Source organism: Micromys minutus, assembly GCF_963924665.1.
Source record: "Micromys minutus genome assembly, chromosome: 6".
NCBI lineage: Eukaryota > Metazoa > Chordata > Mammalia > Rodentia > Muridae > Micromys > Micromys minutus.
In genome coordinates this window covers 40,375,888-40,401,455 of record NC_137975.1, presented here as the reverse complement: position 1 = coordinate 40,401,455, position 25,568 = coordinate 40,375,888, and the positions used below count along the sequence as shown (strand labels likewise).

Here is a 25,568-nt window from a genome sequence, read left to right as displayed (position 1 = left end):
GGTGAATGACAGAGAAGATAGCATTTTAGTTATTTCTAATTTTTTATTTGCTTTTTAAAACTGACCTGAGGATGACACATGCTGAGCACATACTCTACTCTGTGGTTGAGCCGTATCCCCGTTCTGGTTAGGTTTTGGGGTTCGGTTGGTTGGTTGATTTGATTTGTTGTTTGGTTGGTTGATTGTTGTCAACTTGACACAAGCTAGAGTTATCTAGGAAGAGTTAGAACTGAGAAAATCCCTCCATCGGATTGCCTGTGGATTAGTTTGTGGGAGGACCCAGCCCACTGTGGATAATGCTAGCCCTGGACGCTTGGTTTTAGGAGGTTTAAGTAAGGTCACTTGATGGGAGCCTGGAGAGCAAGCCAGTAAGCAGCTATCCTCCTTAGCTTCTGCTTCCTTGAGCTCCAGCCTTGGCTTTCCTCAGTAGACTATGACCTGTAATATGCCAGACACAGAAATCCTTTCCTCTCTAAGTTGCTTTTAGTCATAATGTTTTATCACGGCAAATAGAAACCTACAACATCTCCCATGTTTCTCACCCTGGCAGATGTTCTGTTACCGCCTTCAAGGAAGGCTGTCTGAGCACTTAGAGTGACAGATTAGAGTGACAGAAGGGTCATTTCTCGGCTGACATCTAGATAACACTTAGCGTTGTTATTGGATATAATTCCTTAATGTAGATTTTTTCTGGAGACAGGGAGACGGCCCTAAATATTAGAAACAACTTACCACAATAACAACATAGTAAAGATGAAGCACTCATGAGCTTCTTGACATCTAAAGGTTCTTGGTAAGGGGAAGCATCCACTTCTGCTTGCTTGCATTCTCTCCCATCCCCTCCATGTCCTCTCACATGGTACATTATCCCACCACACACTAGTGCACACCAGGATACCAGCTAGCTGGTCCTTACCCAAGCTGAGCCAGGGTCTTGTTCTTTAGTGTCCACCGTGTGATTTATAGACTTATTTTAAAATGTCTTAAACTTTCTATATGTCTTGTTTGATTAAACAGAAAGGTTTGTTTCACTGTTTAACATATTGTTAAAAGTCTGCTTTTCCTGACTATCAATCAGAAGCATTGGCTATACGGGCATTACTAATTGATAATCTTTCATCATGGATAAACCTTTCAACCTCTGTTGAAATGAAAAATACTTTTTGAGTGTTTGGGGGAATTTCTGCTGCTTTGATGGTCTGGTCTGTAAACAGCAGTCTTTCCTGAATGATATCTTCACATTTTAGCAGCACACCCTTGTGAGTCTCAATGAAGAGCTTTTGAAGTGATGTCTTTCGATCCAAATTCACACTGTGTATTATTATACTAGAGCTGGAGTTTTGTAAGTTTCTCCCAGTGGCTTTCCCAATGGCTGGGTTGTCAGCCTGCGGTACTCATGTGAAAGCATAGACTTGTGGGAATAAGTCAGAGTATTGGAGTATGCCCTGGAAAGGGATTCAGGAACCCTGCATTTTGATCTTTCTCTACTTCTTGGATATCAGGCACAAATAGCGTCCTCAGTCATGTAGTATGTATATACCACTGTTATGGTATGCTACGCAGCCACTGGACCAAGCAATCATGGGTTGAAATACCTGACACTGTGTGCCAAATGAACCCGTGTCTTCATTAAGGTGATTGTCTCTGGTGTGCTTTTTCACAGCAACAAAAAGCTGATTCACACATTGCTAATGCAAATGGAATAAATGTTAGATGGTAGACATCTATTCTGATTCATTTGAGGAAAATTTCATCATAGGTAACTCCCACTGGTGGCTAAGAGTGTTCATACTCACATGAATCCTCCTGACTTCCAAGAGTACTATAATATGACAATGGGTAGGCACGATAGCTCAGTGGAAAAGGCTCTTGCCACACCAGCCTGACAATCTGAATTTCATCCATGAAGCCCATAAAAATGTGGAAGGAGAAAAATTGTGCCATAAAGTTGTCCTTTGACCCCAAACTTAAATCTGGTGTGGTATACCCCTGCATATTCTTACTCCTCCCTCTCTCCTACATCTCTAACCAACAATATATGCTGTCTAGCCTTTTCCTTTATGGGTGCAGCAGTTTCTGTTATTCCACAGCAATCTGTAGGTTTATTCTGCAAATAAAACTAATTTATGAAAATGACTATGGGAGGACCAGGGAGATGACTCTGTGGGTAGGTGTACTTGCTGCACCTATATGAAAACTGTGAAATCAGATACCAGCATCCATATAAGTGCTGATCATGGTTCCGTGTATGCCTATAACCTTAGCCCTAAAGGCAACAGGCACAAGAACACTCCAATCTAGCTGACAAATATAAGCTGTAAGTTCGGTGAGAGACACTGTGGAGTACAGAGACAAAAGAGGACACCCAACATCATCCTCTGGCTTCTGAGCATGCAAAAGTGTGTGGGGATGCATGTGCACATGCAAAAACACACGCACGAATGCTCGCGCGCGCGCACACACACACACACACACACACACACACACACACACACACAAAATCTCTTTAAAAAGAATGACTACCAGTCTTATAGTCTTATGACAGAGTTTGGCCATCAGTGGTTGGAAAAATTGGTCATCTCAGCATTATGAAGACTCTCTGATGCTTTTCTACATAGCTTGGAAAATATTTTCTGATTTGTACAGATTGACAAAGCCTAGGGGACATGACCTTTATTACTCCAACACCCGATGAGATTGTGACTCCTAATTGTGAATTTTTAGGAAATATCCTCTCTGCAACCTGGAAGGTTAAAAAAGACTATTTGAAACTGATACCCAGCTTTAGCTATTAAAAATTTTATTAGAAAGGTTTTACACAAGGGAAATCTTTTTTTTTTCACTAAAAAATATAAAACTAAAGGCCAAACTTTTTCAACTTTTTCCCTTTTTGTACCACTGATTGTCAGAGGCTATTGCAGAATGGCTGAGTCTGAGCAATTGTACAGAAAAAAAGTTTTTCTTCTTTGTCATGGTTTTGGAAGTGGGGGTTTCTGAGTTGAGAGATCTGATGAGAGCATAGTAGACCAATTGATATCACATCACACAGTGAGACTGGAATTCAGAGACTGGAGAAGGGTCAGTCTGGTTCTTCTTACAACTCATCTTTGTAAAAACTGACTAGGTTCCCATAAGAGCTATACTCATCCCTTCTGAGGGTGATATCCCAGTGAGCCAACTACTTCCCACTAGGCTGTGCCTCTTAGAGATTCCGCTATGTCCTAGAATAGGAACAATAAAAATTTGCCCACACACAAGCCCTTAGAACATTCCTTTAAAATATATTTAATAATATTCTTCTTCCTTGTCTTCTTCAGTTTGTAGTCAGGAGAGAGAAAAATCTCTTCACCCAGAAACTTGTGCTACCAAGAAAACATAGCATCCAGACCTAATCAGTGTTTACATCATTTGCCTAAATGAATGTTTACATTTATCTTATCTGCTTTCTACTGAGCCTTTGATGCTTTCAAGGCCACAGCAGATCCTGACCTCAGCTCAGTGTGATCAGTTCTAGAGAAAAGCACCATGACCCTCCATGGTGTAAAGAAGGCATGAATGAGTCACTATTCCAAGCTTCTCCACGCAATGTCAACAAGCCCCTTTGAGGTGGAAACACAGCTCCACAACAACCCTGTCTGACTACCCACACCAACACTTGCCGTTTTTCTTGTATGTGAAGGTTTGGTCTTGCCTTCTCAGATGCTAATTTAGGAATATGTTCCATCTGTGTTATACACCACACACACACACACACACACACACACACACACACACACACACACACACACACACACGTCTGCCATGAGTCCTCGTCTACATACTTATCTTCCACAGAACGTAGGAGTTGTTGAATGACAGGTCATCTAACCACGTGCAAGCTGTTTGACCTTAGACATGTCACTCAGACTTCTGACCACACATTCTTACTCTATGAAAATGAGAATGTCTGGATCTCACCTGGTTTTAACAAGAAGTAGATAAAATAATTTAGAGTGCCCAAGAGATGTTTTCTCTTTACATCTACCTGCCTCTACTTATCTGTCTGTCCCTCTTCTTCTCTGGCTGCTTTTACTTAACTGGGTTTTTTTTTCTCTAAGTCCTTCACCTAACATCATTCATTGTTTACACTGCTCCATTTCCACTGTCTGTCTCTGAAGAACAAGAGCCTTCTTTTACATGATGTAACTATCACACCCTAGCAGCCACATGCAAACACCAAAGCACAATAATCACACTCCTTTCTCTGAAATATAACCTATGCTCATTTTCCATTATCTTAATAATATTTTAATAATTTTTATTATTATTTGAAAAGTTGAGACATTTTCTTCCAACACTCAAGAAACTAAAGCAAGAGGATTATGAGTTCAAATCCAGCCCAGGCTACAAAGTGAAACCAGGATTAATAAGAATATTAAAAGTGAAGACCAGTGGTTTGTTTGGCAGAATGTCCCTCAAATTGGATTTATCTGGCTGGTTGTTCTGATTGGATGTAGAACAGGATTACCACTTCCAAAGAGATCTGTAGAGGAGATGCTGTGTCCTTATGATGTCAACTGGTACTGAACACACATCACACTGTCCCATCACTGGTGACAAAAAATTGGACATCTGGCTAATCCGAGAGAAGCCTCTTTAGGGTGTTTTTCATTTTAAAATGTCTGCTTTGTAGACATTGAGTAATAGGTGTGACATGGTTTTTGCAATCTGCTGAACTTTGAAGAGTCTCATCCAATATTTCAATTCTCACCTCTCTTAGATCGTGACCTGGCAAAGTGACAGTAATTTGAGTAAAGGTCACATTGCACCATCTGCCCAGTGATGCAAACAGCCATTGTCTCTTCCCACCACCACCCATATGGTAATTATGGGATCCTTCTCTACTTTAAGATCCACCCATCTCCCCAATAGCCGGGAATGGCAGCTTCGGTCTGAATACCCAGGAGGGGAGAGCTAAAGGATCATGAGTTCAAAGCCATAGCCTGGGCCACAGAAAAGACCCTTTCTCCGCAACACAGTAAAATGTATCTTCTTCCCTTTTTTCTTCCCCACCTTCTCCTTTAACTTACTAACTTCTCTAACATGTATGTGCAAAACCCTTCCATGACCAAGGTGCTCATGTGTGTCACCATAGGAACACATGGATAAAGAAGGCAGCCTGGCCTCCTAACCTCAAAGAGCTCAATCATTTAACAGTTATTCACTTGACCCCTGCCTTACATCGTTCTATTTACTGGGACTATAACAGTAAACAAAAGTAGTGAACCCCAAATTGGGGTTACATTCTGGGAGTGAGAGGACTGAATGCAGGAGTGAGGGGTGAGAAGGGTGGGGGATAATAGGAAAGAGAAGATTTGAGCTAGATCTGAGACAGTCTCATAATGAAGGAGGGGTTGACCGTTTAAGCAAAGGCCTAAAGGCAATGAGAAGATTATTTAGATGAGTGTGGAACAGATGTTCCAGACACACAGCAAAATGCATGAACAGCACATACTTACAAAGCTAAGATAAAATCTGTGGGTGACGGAGCAGGGTGGTCCTGACTAGATCATTAGATCTGTGAGAGAGACTAGTACAGCCTAACACAGTTACCACACAAGGAGTCCACAGGAAAGCCTGGGTTTCAAGGAGGGAGGTGAGTATGCCCTGAGGCCAGGGAGGATGGAGGAGCCTTGGAGGCAGCTGGAAGGAGAGGCTGCTGAGCCTAACTGGAATGGATTCGGGATGGCTGCAGTGTGATATCTATACAATGTTACGGCTGTCTTCCAAAAAGCATAAAGTAAAAATTATGGATGATAAATAAAGAACCAAAGCAAATAGAATCTTTGTTATGTTTCAGTGATAAATGCTTAACATATGTCCTGTGTCCCATCTCCAGCACATGTGCACACACAAAGACATACATATACCAAGCACAGACAGACACACATACTGACATTCATACTGACACACACACACACACCACTACACACAGACACACACACAACACACACACACTTACAAAGATAAACACAGACACATACATATCATACTTACACAGACACACAATACAACTGCCCACATACAACACATACACACAAATACATACAACACAGACACACACACAAAAAGATACACACACAGACACATAATTACCATACATACACAGACACAATACATCTACCCACATACAACACATACCCACAAATACATACAACATACACACACACAAAGATATACTACCACACACACACATGAAGATACCACACATTCATACACACACACAAAGACACACACACACCACACAGACACACATACACCATACACAGAGACACATACACATAAAGATGCATACACACACAACACATACAAACACACAACACACAACCTACATATGTAAATAATTATTTTTGAGAAAGAAGAAAATCATAGTACTATATCAAATAATTTTTCATTTTTGATTACTAGCAAGCTCCTTAACACATGTTTTCTGCCATCTTAGCTACATGACCTTTTTGGAGGAGGATGGGTTTGAACTACTGGTTTAGTAAAGGTGATTTAATTGTTCCTCTACTTTAGTTGTTCAGTTCTTTTGTTTGGGGTTCTTGGTTCCTGTTGTTGGTTTGGCTTGGTTTGGTTTTTGGTTGTTTGGTTTGGTTTTTTGTTGTTATTTGATTGGTTGGCTTTGAGATAAGATCATTTATTGTAGTATAGCCTGGTCTCAAACTCCCTATTCCCCCAAAGGTTGATTTCAAACTCACAGTAATCTGCCCTTGTAAGGCTTAAGATTAATAGCATTTGCCGCATACCTGGTGAAAAATTTCTTTTAATAATTGATAGTTCAGTAAAAGGATGCTTTAGCTCCACTGTGCGCCACAGTGAGGCCCCATTTGTAACTTCCTGTGTGGTTTCTTATTCTGCTAACTGTTCTTACCGAGGACAAGACATGAGAGAACCACAGCCCTTGCTCTCACTACACATGGCCGAGTCCACACCACTCACAGGACCAGGGCGGCTGGGCTGGAACCACACAGACTTCAGTCCCCAGTCCTCCCAACTCTGGGAACAAGCTGAGATAGTGATGAAACCTGAATCAAGATGAGTCCATAAAGCATTGCTCATAGTTTTCCTCCCTAGTGCAGAAGATGAAGTCTAAAGCCCATAGCATTCATCACAGGGACGCTCCTGCTGAAATCTGTGTAACATGGAGATAGGGAAAGCAGCCCTTAGTCCCACTCAAAGCACAAGAATGAGAACAGTGATCCACGCTGTTCTTCACACCTTCATAAGAGGACACGTGTTTCTTTAAAAATACATGACAGGCTGGATCTATGAATCTTGAATCCTCAGATTCAAAGGGATGACCCACAATATCAAATGCTGTGTCAGAACCATCACGTGTAGCCACGTGAGAGTCACTGGTAATCTTGACCCAAAGAGTAGGTGAAATGACAGGAACAAAAGTGAACTGTGGTACTTTCAGAGGGCAACAGACCAAGTGTAAACAAGTGAATGAATTTGACTAGCCCCAGGGGGTTTGTTTATTCAAAACCAAAATGCCTGGTTTATCTACAAAGGCAAGCAATAAATATTTGCTAGGTTTGTTCTTCAAAAAATTTCTAGGCTGTTACAATTTTGTTTTATGTCACAAAAGATTCTAAATCAAAACAGTTCCCCATTCCTTATGTAGACATTCAAAATGAAATAAAGGGGGAACTTTAAAAAACATCCCAAGTAGGCTGGAGAGATGGCTCAGTGGTTAAGAGCACTGACTGCTCTTCTAGAGGTCCTGAGTTCAAATCCTAGCAACCACATGGTGGCTCACAACCATCTGTAATGGGATCTGATGTCCTCTTCTGGTGTGTCTGAAGGCATCTACAGTGTATTTGTATATAATAAATAAATAAATCTTTTAAAAAATCCCAAGAATTGGAAAGCTCCTTGTCCCCCAGTGATTCAGAGAAGCCTTTCAGATGGGAGAATTGTAGAGGGTAGTGCTCCTGTGGCCTGGCCGAGTCTCCCTGTGCTCCATGCTGCTTCCCTTCTGGGTTGGGTTCAAGTAATTGACATTTGATTGAGTCACTTTTCTTGTTGTCACTGGAGAGCTTGATCCGGCTGAGTGCCTGACTCTGCTCGTCCTTCCTCTCAGATTCACAAAGAAGCAACTTGGAAGTATGTACATTTGAGAGTCAAGCTCCTGGGCCTGATGGATCACACCTGTAGTCTCACACTGGGGCTGACTGAGGCAGGAGGATTTTAAGTTTGAGGGCTTGAGTTACACAATCAGACCAGCTGAAAAATGAACGAACAAATGAATGAATGAATGAATGAATAGGTTGTGCACTCATGTGTGCAAATATACACACATACCTTTTTTAAACTGTGGTAGCCCATCTCATTGTTCAGTGTATGTGTGTGTGTGTGATTGTGTTTGTGTGTGCAGACACACTGTGTGTGTATGTGTGTGTGTGCAGACACACTGTGTGTGTGTGTGTGTGTGTGTGTGTGTGTGTGCAGACACACGCACATGCCAACTTCTTGGGCTGAAAAGCAGCTGGTCAATGTTTAAGTTACTGAACAAAGTCATGCCATACTTGAATGACCTTCTTTTTACAACTGTTTTGTCATTTTACCATCCCGTGACATAGTTGTGAAAGTCAGCTGTTGTGTTGGATGTTGGCACATGACCACATACAGAAATGCAAATGCTGTGTGTTTAGCCTGTGTTGTCTTGTGACCACAGTGACTGTCCAGCGATCTCACGCACTGGTTTTCACTCATCTGAAGCACAGCATTGCTTTGACACTGGTCAAATAGCTCCCTGAATTCTTTTTGTCTTCGTTCTTTGTCAGATCGTATAAGTTTGAGTTCTCCGTTACATTAGAGGCGCCTCTGTTTCCTGTTTCACATTACCTTGGCTTCCTCCTCCTCCCCTAAGCATTGCAGCAACCTTAAACCACGTGCTGTGCCATTCTGTGAACCACTTCCTCTTCAGGAGAAGCTTTCATTACATTTTGGGGGGGGAGAATGATGCTGAAAAAAATTGGGTCAAACTTGTTTTCCAAGTACATAATGAAGCAACAACTTTATAGAGTCTGCCAGCACATGTGTGGCTGGATTCTGCACTTTGTATTTTACACCAAATGTGATGCCAGCCAAGTGTGACACCAACTAAGTGTGACAGAGACTGATTTTTTTTTCTTTTTGAGAGTAGGCCTCACTGTGTGGCTGAGACGGACTGAAACTTGCAGCTCAGGCCGCCCTTAAACTTATAAACCATCTGTGTCACTTCACCAGTGCCAGCTACCGAATTTCATAGAAGTAGTTTCAACAAACCATTTTCTTCCTTTTAATCTTTCCTTGTCGTATACTTAGAGGTTTCTTGAAAAGCTATTTGCTCCATCATACAACAAAAACACCTGCACCACAATGTTCATAGCAGCCCTGTTTATAATAGCCAGAAGCAGAAGCTGGAAGGAACCCAGATGTCCTTCAGTAGTTAAATGGATACAAAAATTGTGGTATATTTACACTGTGGAATACTACTCAGGTATCAGAAACAATGACTTTATGAAATTCTTAAGAATGTGGGTGGATCTAGAGAATATCATCCTGAATGAGAAAACCCAGTCACAAAAGAACAGACATAATATGCAGTCACTGATAGTTGGATCCTAACCCCAGAAAGCTCTGAACACCCCAGAAACAACTCACAGACTATATGAAGTTCAACAAAAACAAAGGCCAAAAAAAGAAGAAGAAAAAGAAAAATGAAAGCCTCGGTCCTGCTTAGGGGGAAAAATGTATAGCACCCTCTCAGAATGTGATACACCTGGACCTCAAATCATTAACAATCCAAGAGCTAAGATAATAGCCTTGTGGCAATTTTTGGTATTCACAGATCATTATGCTTAATCTATACCCAACAAGAAATCTGTTTTCATGTTACGTTCTGTCCTACATGTATTTCATCCTTATGGTATCTAGTGGGATATCAATGCATGCTATCAAACCTCTAAAAGAATTAAGTACTGACAAAATTATTTATATAATGTTATGCCAAAATGCCTTTAAAAATCTGTAAATGTATCCCTCTTTTTTTTTAAGAGCAGTAAGGAATTTTAAAAAATCTTTAAAAAATTTAAAAAAAGAAAAGCTATTATTTGCTGGCTATTTTTTAAAACGTAAAAATAATAAAAACAAAGAAAATTGTTGCTAAGAGAGTCTCAGAGCTTTAAATTTGTTTCCCATTAACTTTAATTATATTTCATCTCTAAAAATCTGATTATAGACACAAATACTCTCACCTATAATGCTAAAAACAGTCCAACAATATAATCATCTTTTGACCATCTTCAAAATGCAAAGATGGCATGTAAGTAAGTTCCTAATTCATAATCTCTGCTGTAGACCCAGGGTAATTGCAGTTACAGTAACCCACATAGGAAGTCTTACAGGGGTTAAGCCTCTAACCATGAAATTCATATTCATTGACTGCTCAACCTTGCTTAAACCCTGGGTACCTTAGGTTTTCTCTTTTGTAAAGTGAATATTTATTTCTCATACCTTATGAGTGTTTTGCCCATATGTATAATTCTGTAGCATACGTGGGCTTGATGCCCAAGACAACCAGAAGAGGGCAGCAGATCCCCTGGAACTGCAGCTACAGATGGTTGTGAGTAACCATGTGGCTGCAGGGGACCAAACCTAGCAACAGGTGCTCATAGCCACTGATACATCCTTTCAACCCAAAGTTACTTCATTCTTTCCTTTTAAAGCAAGATAGATCTGCTCATGGAGTTAAAATGAATTAGATACAGTATGTGAACAATTAAGGCTTGGGGGTTTTTCCCCCTCTCTCTCTTCTTTGTTATTTTTCTTTGTTGGTTTTGTTGCTGCTTTTACTCTTCAAACAAGGTCTCACCAGGTAGACTCAGACTGGCTTTGAAATTTTCTTTCTGCCTCCAGAATACTCGAGTTAGGAGAACAACCTCCATATACAGCCTGTTTGTGTTTGTTCTTTCATGGAAATGGACACAGGGTATAACCATTGTCTCATAACCAGCTCAAGCTGGGCTGAGATGGACTCCCTGGATGCTGAGTGACAGTAGCCTGGCTTATTTATTAAACGACAGTTGAGTAATGTATTACTTATAAAACTGATTGGCTTGGGGTTGGCTTAGAAAAGAGTTAAGCCCCTTGGCAGTGCCAGTCAGGTTGCCTGGTTGCTGGTGGAGCTCTTCTCAAAGCAACCACGCCCCTTGGCTTTAAAGTAAGCCTGTAGCTGTGACCGAAGCTAAAAGCATCCATTTCTGGGCCTAGCTTGGTGGTTAAGAGTGCTTCCTGCTCTTTCTGAGAACCATTCACAACTGGAACAGAGGATCTACCATCCTCTTTTGATACATGCACACATGTGACAGCCATCTACACATATATGTAAATGTTTTCTTAAATACACTTTTTAAAAAACTGTTTAAAGCCAACTTTCTGTTTCATTGACCTGACAGTCCAATGAAAGATGGAATTTGTTAAGCTCTAAAGATCACCCAGCCCTGCCATGTTACATGTGTGATGTGGCACCACAGAAACCATGTCAGGCATGTAGGTAGTCAAGTGATAGGTAGCTTTGAGTGTAGCTTATTACCTGGACACTAGCCTACGTCTTCATGTCTGGGATGGTAGTTAATCAGCAGGGTATTTTGAAGATGTCAATTTTAAGCTCTGATCCTTAATAACCACTCCCTAGTATTTTTAGCTCCCAGTAGTCTGAAGAGTTCTAAGGTAGTAACCAAAAGTGGCCTGGTGCTGATTGGTCAAAGGCTGTGACTATGGGCTTATGCAGGACTATATGAAGTCTTACATAAGTGCCACAGCAACTCTGAGAGATATACACTATTATTCCTGTTTGTGAGCAAGGGAACTGAGGCACTGGGAGGTTAGATACCTTCTTGAGGGAGGCGCTGAGGCCAGAAGTAACTGTACTGAAGACAATGGATAACAAATGTCCAGTGGTTCTATTGACACCATTGAAGAGTTGACATGAAAGCTGAATTTTGAATAACTGGAATTTTTTGAAGCATAAACAAAGGATATTATTCATACGGAATGTATACACAGAGATGAAAAGAGTGGTACAAAACTATTCATAGGGTCCTTCTTAGCAAGAACTGAGCCTTAAGGGAGGAGAAGTTCCTGGAAGATTCTGAAGACATGGTGGGCACAGAACTCCTTCACTTCATTATTGTCAGCTCTGGAAGGTATTTAAACAAAAAAGTGATGATGTCATGACTGTGTTTGAGTCCAGTGCCTATGCTGTCAGCGAGGACAGGAAGTCAGGGTGACCGGAAGCTGAAGGAGCTGATAGATGAAGCTTTCAGCTATGACCAAGCGGTAAGAATGAGAGGAGAAACCATCCACATGAAAATACAGTGGAATTTTTTGACTCACAGGGTGGGAAAATGGAAGAGAAAAGGGCCATACCAACTTCTAGCTCAGACTAATGAGTGACAAATGGTCAGTCACCAACCTGGGGTGCTGGGGGTTGAAAAAGAAGAGTGGGAACTGTTTGCACGAAAATGTCTGATGCCTTTAAACTGGCTTTTATGGACAGCTAAGATAATGGCTGGCCTGACTTGATTCAAAATCGTGGCTGCTTTTACAAGTAAAAGACATAAAGACTGCATTCAAACTGAATTAAGATGTGAGGCTAATCCAAGTATATGTCCTATTGGGCATATATAACATAGTACTTGGATTTTCAAGCACACATGATTGTTTATTTATGTGGAAAAGGGGAAGTATTTGGTGTCAATACCTGAAGCTTGGATTTGAGCTCGGGGAGATATTTGAGGATTAGGAAAAATCCATTGCCACTGAAAAACCCTTCTTTCTCCAGGAGAGAAGACTGGTATAATAACCTAATAAAGTACTGTTCCAATTTTCCTCTAACCAACAATGTGATAGTCTTCCCAAGTCACAAAAAGAACCCAGAAATGACATACTCATGAAAAGATTTTGACTCCACCCAGTCATGGTGTGAACATGGCTTGTTTTGCAACACTATGCTTTGTTGCAACAGCTTCTCCACCCCAGCTGTTGGCTGCTAACCCCCAATAACACGTTCAGCCTCATGGATGGGCGTTCTCTCTTTTGACCTTTGGAAAGTACCACACACACACAGCCTTGTGTCCTCATACTTGTGTGTGTGTGTAATTCATGAACTATCTGTGGCTCGTATCCATCCATTCTAGAAAAGCCTTTCTTGAAGGAGAAGCAATTTGTGTAAGTGATTGAATTTACAGACTTATGCTTAAAAGAAAGAAAGAAAGAAAAAACCTCAAAACTACAAATGTTCTAGTGCACTAAAATCTTAGCACTTAGCTCCCTGAGGCAGAAGTATCCCAAGTTCAAGGGTAAACAGACAACACAGAAATACTCTTGTACTTTTGAATCAAATGTCTGGTTTACCAGAAATGCAAAAAAATTTAAACGTAACTATTACACATTATATTTACAATTTATATTTCCAGAAGAATTTTGATGAGGACATCTTCTGAAAAGCCACATAGAGACAGTGGGGTGAAGGTAGAACAAGGAAAGGGCAGGAAAAGGGGTCACAGACATGTGCTGTCCCTGAGTTATTTTCATCTTGGGTGAGTAACTTGCTCTGTCTCATCCATTACCCAGTGTGCATCAGTAGTATATGGCGACTGATTACCCAGTGTGCATCAGTAGTATATGCCGACTGATTACCCAGTGTGCATCAGTAGTATATGCCGACTGATTACCCAGTGTGCATCAGTAGTATATGCTGACTGATTACCCAGTGTGCATCAGTAGTATATGCCAACTGATTACCCAGTGTACATCAGTAGTATATGCTGACTGATTACCCAGTGTGCATCAGTAGTATATGCTGACTGATTACCCAGTGTACATCAGTAGTATATGCTGACTGATTACCCAGTGTGCATCAGTAGTATATGCTGACTGATTACCCAGTGTACATCAGTAGTATATGCCGACTGATTACCCAGAGTGCATCAGTAGTATATGCTGACTGATCACCCAGAGTGCATCAGTAGTATATGCCGACTGATTACCCAGTGTGCATCAGTAGTATATGCTGACTGAGAAACCAAAGTCTCAGGCTTTGTAGGGGGCTGCTGAGTCATTGCTTCAGTTTAGTGCTGTTTCTAGTCACTGGTTTAAGAGAGAACATGGATGGTAGGTTCTTACTACCTATACCATCTTTGCTTCCTATGAGTTCACTGTAATGTACATGGGTAGCTTACAATGTCAATCTTATACTTTATACTCTCTGAGTAGATTTCTTTGTCTCAATAAAGCAATAATTTGCTGCTAACAATAATTTGTCTGAAAGATTCCTATATTTCTTACATTGCTATACGACATAATACTCTAATAAAATAAACTAATATGAGCAATTGTATACTTTTATTATTTATTCTGCTAATTTTCGTCATTAAAGTAATGAATAAAAATCCATTCTAAGATTTTTGAATAGCATTTTATTTTTACAATATATAAAAACATAAGTATTTTATTCACTTACATATTTTTCTCCATTTTGTAGGAAACTTGAAAAACAGCATATTAGTATATTTTTTGTTGCTATAATAAAATATCTGAGTCTGGGTTCTTCAGAAAGAAAGGACATATGTTACCTGACAGTCTGTGGCAAGGAAAGTAAGAATACTGAAGCCCAAGATTATTGCTGAGAATAATTTGAAAAGCTTAGACACTATAGGGCAGAAATTTGAATAATGTTCACAGTTCACACCCCCTTCCAAAACACTTTTAGGTTTGTGTAGTGTTATATCTTCTAATCCTGTCCTGGGAGGCAAATGTTAGCTTACAGAGAGTATCTGCAATGTGGTCAGTGCTAGATACACAGTACTGCTAGTGCTGGATGCACAGTACTGTTAGTGCTGGATACACAGTACTGTTAGTGCTGAATGCACAGTACTGTTAGTGCTGGATACACAGTACTGTTAGTGCTGAATGCACAGTACTGTTAGTGCTGGATACACAGTACTGTTAGTCTTCAGAACATTATTTCTCTTCCATAAACTGGATGCTTTCAAAAATCATTTGAGTTGTTTCTCAGAAAACAGTCAATAGGTAGAACAGAAGTATTCTTTATATGTAATTATTATAAAGAGACAGAAATTGATTAAGCCAAGGAAAACAAAGATGTCACTACTTAAATATTAAATTGAAGTCATTTAAAAAGTAAACTGTAAGTTTTCCAAATAAATTGTTCTGCCTTGGCCTAGCCTATTTCAGCAAATTATTTATTAATAACAAGTCATAGAAAATACAATTATAATTATTATTTTAAGAATTGTACTATTGTTGGGCATGGTGGTATATGTCTTCAGACTTAGCTTTCAGGATAGGCAGACAGATCTCTGAGTTTGATGTTACCCCTGGTCTATATAATGAGTAAGAAGCCAGCCAGGACTACAAAATGAGACTTTGTCTCAAATGGTTTGTGTTGTTAAGTTTTGATGTTTTGGACCTGCATGGCAGAAACTAACTATGTTTGAGAAAGCCAAAAGGAAATTTGATATGCTGTAAGCTAATCCAGGAAGTAAAAAAAAAAAAAAAAAAAAAAGTAGAAGAGTTAGATCTATAAAGCTATTCCAAAAAGCCACAGGACTTTTAAAAGGTTTGTTTTATTTTTAAGTATGTGCGTTGTGTAAATGGGAGAGACATGCCACCTGAGTACAGGTACCCAGGGAAGTTAGAGGCATTAGGCCTTCCAGAGTGAGAGTTAAGTGAGCTTCCTGATAGGAGTACTTAGAAGAGAACTCGGGTCCTTTGCAAGAGTACTGTGTGCTCTTAACTGCTGAAGCCATAGATTACTAAAGAAGAAAATATCAGTGTCCAGGTGGACGACATTCTTAGGAGTTATTGGTCAGGGAAGCTCCTGAGGCTGAATAATACAAGTAATTGCTACTGCTCTTAGCTGCCCAGAAAAACATGCTGGTAAAACCACAGTACTGAGTGTTTCACATATTGTAGTCACAGTGTATAGAGAAATCAAGCTAGAACTCAGTTAAATGGTCATTGACAGGCCTGTTCAGCTGTGGACCTGGGTATAACAATCCTGCTTGGCCAGGATTCATACATGCTACTGAAAGAATTTTAAAAACATCCTACTCTTTTAAACTTAACCTGCATATTAAAATATATGTGGAAAAATAGTATTATTAAAAATAATACTTGACACACATATATATATATATTTAAATTTAAAAAGAAAAGTCATACTGATCATTGTAAAAGCCAAGTAATAAGTACATGAAAATCATCATTTCTCTGTGTATATGCATGTGTTCATATGAAAACAGAAGCACATATGTATTCATGCTCAAATAAATATTGCTGGCTAAAGCTCAGTCTTCCTTCAACACCTGCTGGATGGTTCCAGAAACCTCTATGGATTCCCAAAGCCAAGGATACGCAAGTACTTTAAATGTCATATAATATATACACAGCCTCCTGTATTCTTAATTATCTCTAGGTCACTGATAATACCATAGTCACATGTCAGCAAGCAATGGAAATGCATTTTGAACAAAGCGTGTTTAGGCTTTTTGATTGTCGTGAGCTCATAGATTAGACCTACCCAAACTAAGACAGTTGTACCACCACTAAGCAATATGACCCAAGGACCATAGTGGTTAATGAGTCTGTCCTTGACAAAATAATGATCAGTTGTTGAACGATGCATGATTATAGTCACTATAAGGGAATTTTACCAAGAAAAATTCTTGATGCGTTCAGGGCAGGGTTTTTTCTACGTACTAGTGGGAACAAGAATGGATTCACTGCCTGACCAAATACACACTGATCCTCTACCTACAGCAGACTATTGATGTGCAATTGACATTGGTCTTGTAATGTCCTATAGTGACATGGAAATGATCTTGGGTGAATTCTTTATTTTACATGGAACACATTGTATTCCCTTTGCCACACACACTACAGGCTACTGAGCAGTCCTTGAAGAGTGAATATTCTTATTCCCTCATTCCCCAATTCATCCTTGCCAAAAAATGGTAGGAAGGAGAGCAGCTCTTGCCCCTACCAAAGTGCCTTGCTGCATTTTTCCCCTTTCTTGGACAATTGTTTCATTTTGTTTATTGGATAAAAGAAAGCTATCATGAAAAATCTCCTTAGTTTTCACTCTTTTTGCTTTACCTTGGGGCTTCTGCGTGCTTACGGATAAATTTACCAGAGCTGTTATCATTTCAAAGATATCTGTATAAAGAAGGGGACCATTTCGTAAAGACATTTAATCACAGGTATTTTGAAATGCAGTCACATTTTAGTGTATTTTCAAATGGATGTACATCTCTACATTCCTCTGACCTCATAGAATGGCATCTTAGTAGCTCTGTCGTCACAGTGACCAACAATGTAACACCAACAAATTCAAAAGAAGGGAAAGTATTATTTTGACTCTTGATTTCAGAAACATTAATCCAGTTTCTTCACCCAGGCAGATTGTCACAATGGCAGAAATATGGAATAAGCTGATTACTCCTTGATCAACAGGAAGCAGAGAAAGGAGATACAGGGAGAAGTCAGAGCAAGCTATAACTTGCTCTGGACACACCCACAATGACTTACTTCTTTTAGAGAGGCTTACTTCCTACTTTTTACCACTTCCCAAAAGTATTATCTTGTTATAAATAACTCGAGGTATTAATCCGTTCTTCTCTGGAAACTTCACAGAGGTGTGCTTCCTAATCTTGTTGACATTCCACTGGAACAGGTCAACAGTCAAAACTATCAAGAATGGCATGAGGCATTCTCTCTTTCTGATAAAAGAATCCTATGTTGAGGTGATTACCAGAACAATGTCCTCTTTGTTCACTTGACCCCCAAGGACAGTACTTTAGGCTGGAAAAGCAAGTTCAGGATTTGCTCTGCAGCAGGTCCCAAGATGTTGCCAAGATGTAGCTCAACCCCAGACTTCAAACTAGATGACATCCAAACATGGAATTTCAAGGCATTTGGGACCTTCCTCTCCAAGCTGTTCTCTTCATGATATGCTTGATTCTGAAGGAAAGAATGAAAACATGTGCCCCCAATAAGCTTTTAGAGACCTCTAATGTCTCTTTCTGTTTCAGATGGGTGAATCAAATGAAGACATAGACCAGATGTTCAGCACTTTGCTGGGGGAGATGGATCTCTTGACCCAGGTAAAACCTTCTTCTTATCCTGAAAATTATGGGGACAGGGTGGATAAAGATTACAGAATTTGATAGGACTGCTTCCTTTAAAAAAAAAAAAAAAAAAGTTAGAGATTAGCAACATAATGTGCCCTGATATAACAATGGCAGTGTTGGGAGAAAATGGTAAAGCTTCTCATTGGTTCTGCTCCTCAGTGCACATGGTTTAATGTTACGATCACACATCCATGTTTATCATGTCTAGTGGAGGAACTCCCATAATTCCTTCAACAATGACCTCTGGGCAACAGCACGAGTGCTTACATTCATAGACAAAATGGCACTGAGTAACATGCCTTTGCGTCATCCTTTAAGGAAATACTATATTTCAAAGAATGCTTATAATGTTCCCAATGGACTGTGAGAACTCAGTCCTCTCTAGGAAGCATGGAAGCCACTCAGCTGCAGGGTACATATCTGAGAAAAACAGACACTCAATACCAGAGTGACCTCACTGGCAGATCAGCCAGAGCCCAAGAGTTAGAGGCTTAAGGATCACTGATTTAGGTCGCAATGTCCTGTGAGTGGTCTGAGAATGTAGCTCAGTGGTAAAACAGTAGCTCAGCATAGACAGACCCTTCTGGGGAAAGCTTGTTTCTCAGTCACTATTGGGATCGTCAGAACATTAATCCCCTTGGGATATGCAAGTAATTGGGGTAAACAAATAACTGAAAGGTTGTTGTAGAAAGATTCCAGATGACTAGACATTTTTTCTTTGATGTTACTGTGGATGTCCTTATAAAATTATGTATAGTAACTGCCTGCACCAGGTCTGTTCAGAAAAATGAACTATTTCTTTCTCATTCTTAACTAACATCGTCTGTTTTAAAACATAGGTATTTTTAAGCTGAAATTTTCTATACTGAAAAAGAAATATGATAAAACATTTTTCAAGTAAAAACACATTTCTTAAGAGCATATTTGGAGAGAAAAAAGTATAAATAATGAGTGGTTAGGGCTTCAGAAATGCTGCTTTTGTGAATCACTCACACAAACCGTGGGATTTGTTTTCACAGAGTTTAGGAGTGGACACTCTTCCTCCTCCAGACCCCAAGCCAACCCCAGCAGAGTTTAACTACACTGTGGGCTTTAAGGACTTAAGTGGTAAGCGCAGAAACTTGTTCCTTAAGCCATCTGAAATCATAACAATGACAGAGGTCTCCGTGTGACTAGACTCTGACCATGAAACTGAGAAAATGTGGACATCATGGGAAATAGTGTGTAAGTCCTGGTTGGTGCATTGTAGTTTACTGTGTCTACACTGAATTAATGAACGCAATTAGATATTTTCGCCTTTAATGAAAAAGAAAGCCAGCTTCCATTTATGAAAAGTCTCAGGAAAACCTCACCTTTGGAAAAAGAAAGGAACATCTCGACATGACACTGATGATGTCCAGCAAGTAGCGTACTCACAGTGCTTTCTGCTTTTTACTGGGCTCCATTTCTGACAGTCCCATTTCCTCATTCTGCGTCACCCTGCCCAGTGTCTATCCCTCTTCACTGCATCATCTTGAGGTGAATGCCTGATTTCCAGCACAATTCTGCTGATGCTATCCACCAGCACCTCTCACTCCGATCCCTGCAATCTAGTCAACTTGCTGAGTGTGCATGTGATCTTAGCTCACACTTGGGCGAGACCCAAAAGACCCAAAAGAACTCTCCTCCTTCCCCGTTGCCCTAAAAAGCTTTCTTATAAAAGCTCTCCCAGTCCACTGCCTTCATAAAATCTTGACTACTTAGTCTCCTTTTTATTTTCTCTTATATGTGTTAATCCTGCACTTAAGAATGTAAAGATCCCTATGGTTAAGTGGAGGGCTTACAGAGGTTTGCTCTGTACTTCCTAAAGGTGGGTGAAAACCAGCTGACCACCAGTGGGAGAACTACCCTTCTACCCATTTCCACTTTCCTCTTCCTCTACCCTTCCAGAGCCCAAGACTCTTCCACCAAAATACCCAAGAGTCCTTACATAGACATTTGCTCATGTGCACTACTCTGACTCTGTAGCTGGAGACGCTCCAGTGCAGAACACATTTCACCCTTTTCTTGTTAGGAACTTACACTAAGCACTGAATATATTATTCTAGGAATCCCAATATATGGTTGTGTACCACTACATAAAAATAATTTCACCTTTCCTACTATATCATAAAAATTTAAATAACAATTTCCACCTATGTACATATTGATCTTTAAAAAAAACAGGTACAAATAGTTGGTTTGTTTTCAAACATTGGCGCTATTTTTCCTCTTAGAGTCCTTAAATGCACTGGAAGATCAAGATTTAGATGCCCTCATGGCAGATCTGGTAGCAGATATCAGTGAAGCCGAACAGAGAACCATCCAGGCTCAGAAAGAGTCCTCTCAGAATCAAGATCATTCGACACTTCTGGAGACCTCAGATGGCCAGGGTACAGCCCCAAGAGGCTATGGAGGAAGTGCTGCTGTTGGTGGTGTTAGCCACTACCAGGAAGTTTTACCACCTCCTCCAGCAGAACCCATGTTAGACCTTCCACCTCCTCCACCTCCTCCTCCTCCTGAGCCTCTCTCTAAAGTAAGTTCACGGAACACAAGGTGGCAGAACCATTTCTATTCACTTACTACCCATCACCTTGGCCCTTCTTTGAAGTGACAGTTACGTCTGTAAGTTCGTATGCCTAGACCTCTGAGGTACTTCGGGGGCGGGAGGGGAGGAGGACAGTGTATGCTTATTACAAATCTGGAGAGACCTCGGGAGCAGTGTTGTCTTAATCTGTCTTCTATTGCTGTAACTGAATACCACAGATGTGTGATATATAAAAGAAGAAAGATTTATTTAGCTTAGAGTTCTGAAGGTTGAGGAATATTAAACTATGGTTCTGGCACCTTCTCAGTTTTAAGAAAGGGATTTCTACTTATAGCTGCTTGCTTCATATAGATACCACTGGGTCCCACCTTTTAATCATTCATAAGGGAATTAAACTTTAAGATCTGTTTTGGTGAGGACATTTAAAGTCTAGCAAGTGGGTATGAAGAACATATAAGACCAAATGTAATATTTATCATAACTTGAGTAAAAGTAATATTTTCATCTGCATATTCCTTAATAATATTAGAACTTTAGAGAACATGTTTTGTTAACTTTGCATGAATAAGAAGTTGATTTATATGTTTCATTGTCCCTGTTCCTAGCCTAGAATATAGAAAATAGCAAGCTTAAGTTTGAGCTAAATTGAATTATGGCCTCTGGCAATTCTTTTCAATAGGGCAAAGACTATGTATTTTTGGAATTGGGGAAGGCAAAGACAGGTAATAAATGCTTGATATTTACAAATTGCTAAACTTTGTAAAATAACTACATTGCCCTCATTTGGAATGCTAATTACCTGTCTTTCAAAAAAAAGAGTAAAAAACACTTTGAAGACTTTTACTTAAATGGGCCCCTTAAAAATATTTCCAAATGAGAACCAAGCTCAGTGACCTGTGGGTTCCCGTTGTGCTGAATAATGGTGGAGTCATCCCAATGATCTTGTGAATGCCTACAATTTTAAATGTAAATCATATGTTAAGTCCACATACTATCACACTCACGGCTTCATCGATTAAGGCAAAGCAGAGGCCCCTCAGGTAACAGGAGGATCATGAATTCCTTGAAAGTAAATACAAAGTTGAGTGTGCAGGTAGAGACTTACTAAGCTCCTCACTTTCAAATGTTCCTAAAGCACCTTGGCACTCAAAATTATTTCAGAACCCAGTGGTTTGGGAAGAGATAATTCTACTTTCAAACAGTGGAGATGTAACCAGAACACTTTGTTTCCTTATCAATATAATCAGATAGATAGATAGATAGATAGATAGATAGATAGATAGATAGATAGATAGATAGATAGGGCCTTAATAGTTCTATTGTCAGGATTTTACACTACAAAATCAAAAACATTTGGGCACATAAGAATATTTCACACTCTTTGTTGATGTTCATATGTGTTCATTAGTAGGGCACTTCATTTATTTTATTTTGTTTGTTTGCTTTGTTTTGCTTTAGAGTTTTTGTGATTTATAAGGTTAAGATTTGGCTTCCAAAACTAAATCATAGGCTGTTAAGTACCCTTTAAAGCTTCTGATAAGTGTCTGGTATCAATGTGAGAAGAGGCTTTTGGTCCAGAGAGGGCATGTTTTCCCAATGTAAGGTAATACCAAGGCAATTGGGTGGAGCGGGTGATCAGAAGGGAGTGCACCTTTGTGAAGGCAAATGGAGGGGGAGGGGGGAGGGGAGCATGAGAGCAGGGCGGAGGTGAGGGATAATATCTCAAATTAAATACGGAGTATTTAATAAAAAATTTAAAAAATTTAAAAAATAATAAAACTTCTGATAAAAGCTAGGAATCCTCTCTAAATAGATACCATAATCCAAGAGAATGTGTAGAATCTTAAGAAGTGCTTAACTACCTTTGGATGAATGCCCTAATAGATTCTGCAGGTTGGTGTCTGTCTTGGTTACTTTTCTGTTGCTGTGATAAAATACTACAACCAAAGCAACTTAAAAGTTTATTTTATATGCAGTCACTGATACTTGGATACTAGCCCCAGAAAGCTCTGAAAACCCAAGAAACAACTCACAGACCATATGAAGCTCAAAAAGAAGGAAGACCAAAATGTGGAAGCCTCAGTCCTTCTTAGAAAATACAATAAGTGTATAGCACCCTCTCAGAGTGTGGTACACCTAGACCTTAAATCATTAATAATTCAAGAGCTAAGAATGCATCCTTGTGGCAATCCTAGATATTTAAAAATCATTATGTTTAATCTTTACACACCAAGAGAACTTTGACTATTTTCATGTTACGTTTTGTTTTATATGTACTTTATGCTCATTGAAACTAGTAAGTTTTCAATGAATACTATCAACTCTTTAAAAGAAAATCAAGTACTGACAAAAATATATTCATATAGTTTTATGCAAAAATGCTTTTAAAATCTGTACATTTATCTCTGTTTTTTTAAATAAAGTTTTTTTAAAAAGCATTAACTGCTTTAAAAAGTATTTTGTTGGCACATATAATTACTTTTTAGTTACATAATAAACAACCGTGAACTGGTCTAAAAATCAGGAAAAAAAAAAAAAAGCCTACCTAAAAGAAAAATGGTCACTTTCCAGGATTTTTTTTTTTACATTCCTAACCTTTGTAGAAAGGCACTAGCTGAACAGATTCACAGAATACTCTGTGTAACTTCTCTTATGCAAAGCAGTTACATATTTTAACATATTTGACATTCTTTGTAACATCAGAGTTTTGTGCCATTATTAACTTTATAGATAGGGAAACTTAAGCCTGTAGACTGAGTTCTTTCAGATCACAAAGTACTGGGTGGGAAAGCTGTGATTCAGCACAGCAACCAGTTGAATTCTGATGATCTGACAGCACTCCGGTTTTTACATGGTTGTCTTCAGTTAGCATATAGCACTATAGTTCATGTACATAATAAGTTAGCCTAGTTAAAATGTTAAAATATGTCTTGTGTTAGAGTATTCCTAGGGTAAAACAGTGTGTTTGTACAGAATAAATAAGTCTAGAGATAATGTGCAGCATGAATGCAGTTAATAGTAGGACATTGTAGGTGGAAGGATAATTTATATGGTGAAATTTGTATCATGCTAAAAGAAAACAATAAGTATCTTAATTTACTTTAATATAATTAATTGCATTTATGTGCACATATATATAATGTGACTATTTTGATTACTTTAAATAACAGAACAGAAGCTATGCTAGTAAATGTTTTAAGATAATATATTACCTTTTAAATATTATAACAAAGAAATGTGAAATGAAAATATAAATGGCTGTGGTTTCTGTGGAGGGACTAAGAAGTTGTTTAGGGTTTATGTTAATTATTGGCAGTTTTATTAAAATTGGTTGTTTTAGTGCAATTCTTTAAAAATATTTGTATTTGGCTTCATAATAAACATTTTCTATCATTTTTTTAAGTTTATGTTAGCTTATAGTTCTATAAAGAAATCCTATCGTGTTCGGGAAGAACCAGCAGAAGACTGCCAGAGTAGGAAGCTAACTGATCACACTCTAGTCACAGGATAGAGCAGAAAGCCAACTCGTAGTCGGACGAGGCCATAGACTCTCAAAGCCAAGTCCCATTGCTGTACTTCCTCCAGGTTCCACGTCTGCACATCCACTTACTTCCCCAAACAGCACCACCAGCTGTGGACAAGGTTCACGTCTATCAGTTTATGAGGGATCTTGCTTCATTCACACACTAGCACAGCCCCCGTTCTATGAGCTAAGCACAGAATAGCATGTTCTAAGTATATGATACAGTTGCTGATGTCAGCGTTTCATGGTTTTAGATAAAATCCTCAAAGCTGTCAATAGCAGGTGCTCTCTGTATATTTGAGTGGAATATTTTAGTCAGAGGTATTACATTCTGAAAATGGAGTATGTGAAATTTGGTAATTTTGTTACTGTGAAAGAACTGGACCCTAGCACCAACATTCTGTGGCACACTGTTGTGCTTTACTGGATGCTGTCTTGTCCCTTTTCAGGAAGAAGAAGAAGCCCAAGCAAAGGCTGATAAAATTAAGTTAGCACTGGAAAAGCTGAAGGAAGCCAAGGTTAAGAAGGTAAGCTATCAAACACATTTGCATAGGGGAGTTAAATTAACGATGCATATTATAGTTACTGGTAAACAGTAAAATGAACTGGTCACGTGCCTCTGGGAATAAGATCAGTAGTAGGTTATCTGCTTAGCATGCCCTGTGCCTTTAATGGTGGAAAAAAATTCAAGTAACTCTTTCCAAATAATGATTTTTAAAGAATTCTCCGAACATTGTAAAATGACACCATTTTCCTCCATATAACATCATTTAGCTAATTTGTGATTTCTAGGTAGGGAACCTGCCTCCATCCATTTCTTGTAAGGGCTGCTCTACAGCAAAGAGCTTCACATGGTGAGCAGAGCATCCCAAAGGGAAGACATTTGATTAGCTTGCATGTGACTTTTGTTGGTTTACATGGTTACATGATCCTATGGTCACATGGCTTTCCCATGAACCAGGAGATTGGAAGTAGAAACTCCCTTTAACAGGAAAGAGAAAGGTCTTTGATTTTGCTATCACCTAGGCAAGGGCCTTCTCAGTTCTATTTCGGGAATTTAAAATAGTTCATCCTGGACTCCCTTCCCTGAGGGATGCTCTCTGGGGTCTTCCACAGCTGTCTTCTTATAGCAGGTGGTACACCTTCTGGGCAGGCTTTGATTGGGTCAAACCTCAGCATCCCTTGGCCTCACTTGTACAAATTTTCTTTTGTGAATTTTATGCCTCTTTGGCAG

The 25,568-nt window shown here is 39.4% G+C and overlaps 1 protein-coding gene across 2 annotated transcripts in view; it reads left to right on the top strand.

Moving 5' to 3' along the window:
- Positions 1 to 25,568, top strand: part of APBB1IP (amyloid beta precursor protein binding family B member 1 interacting protein) — a gene marked incomplete at its 3' end in the record, with an annotated part of 90,947 nt that overhangs the window by 22,222 nt on the left and 43,157 nt on the right. Inside the window, exons 2-5 of one of the 2 annotated variants that reach the window (XM_080918472.1) lie at positions 18,147 to 18,218; positions 19,265 to 19,352; positions 20,501 to 20,799; positions 24,784 to 24,861. In XM_080918472.1, the coding sequence (XP_080774598.1) occupies positions 18,147 to 18,218; positions 19,265 to 19,352; positions 20,501 to 20,799; positions 24,784 to 24,861 (537 nt within the window). The remainder of the gene's footprint in view (positions 1 to 18,146; positions 18,219 to 19,264; positions 19,353 to 20,500; positions 20,800 to 24,783; positions 24,862 to 25,568) is intronic. The other variant, XM_080918473.1, reaches the window with a different exon arrangement.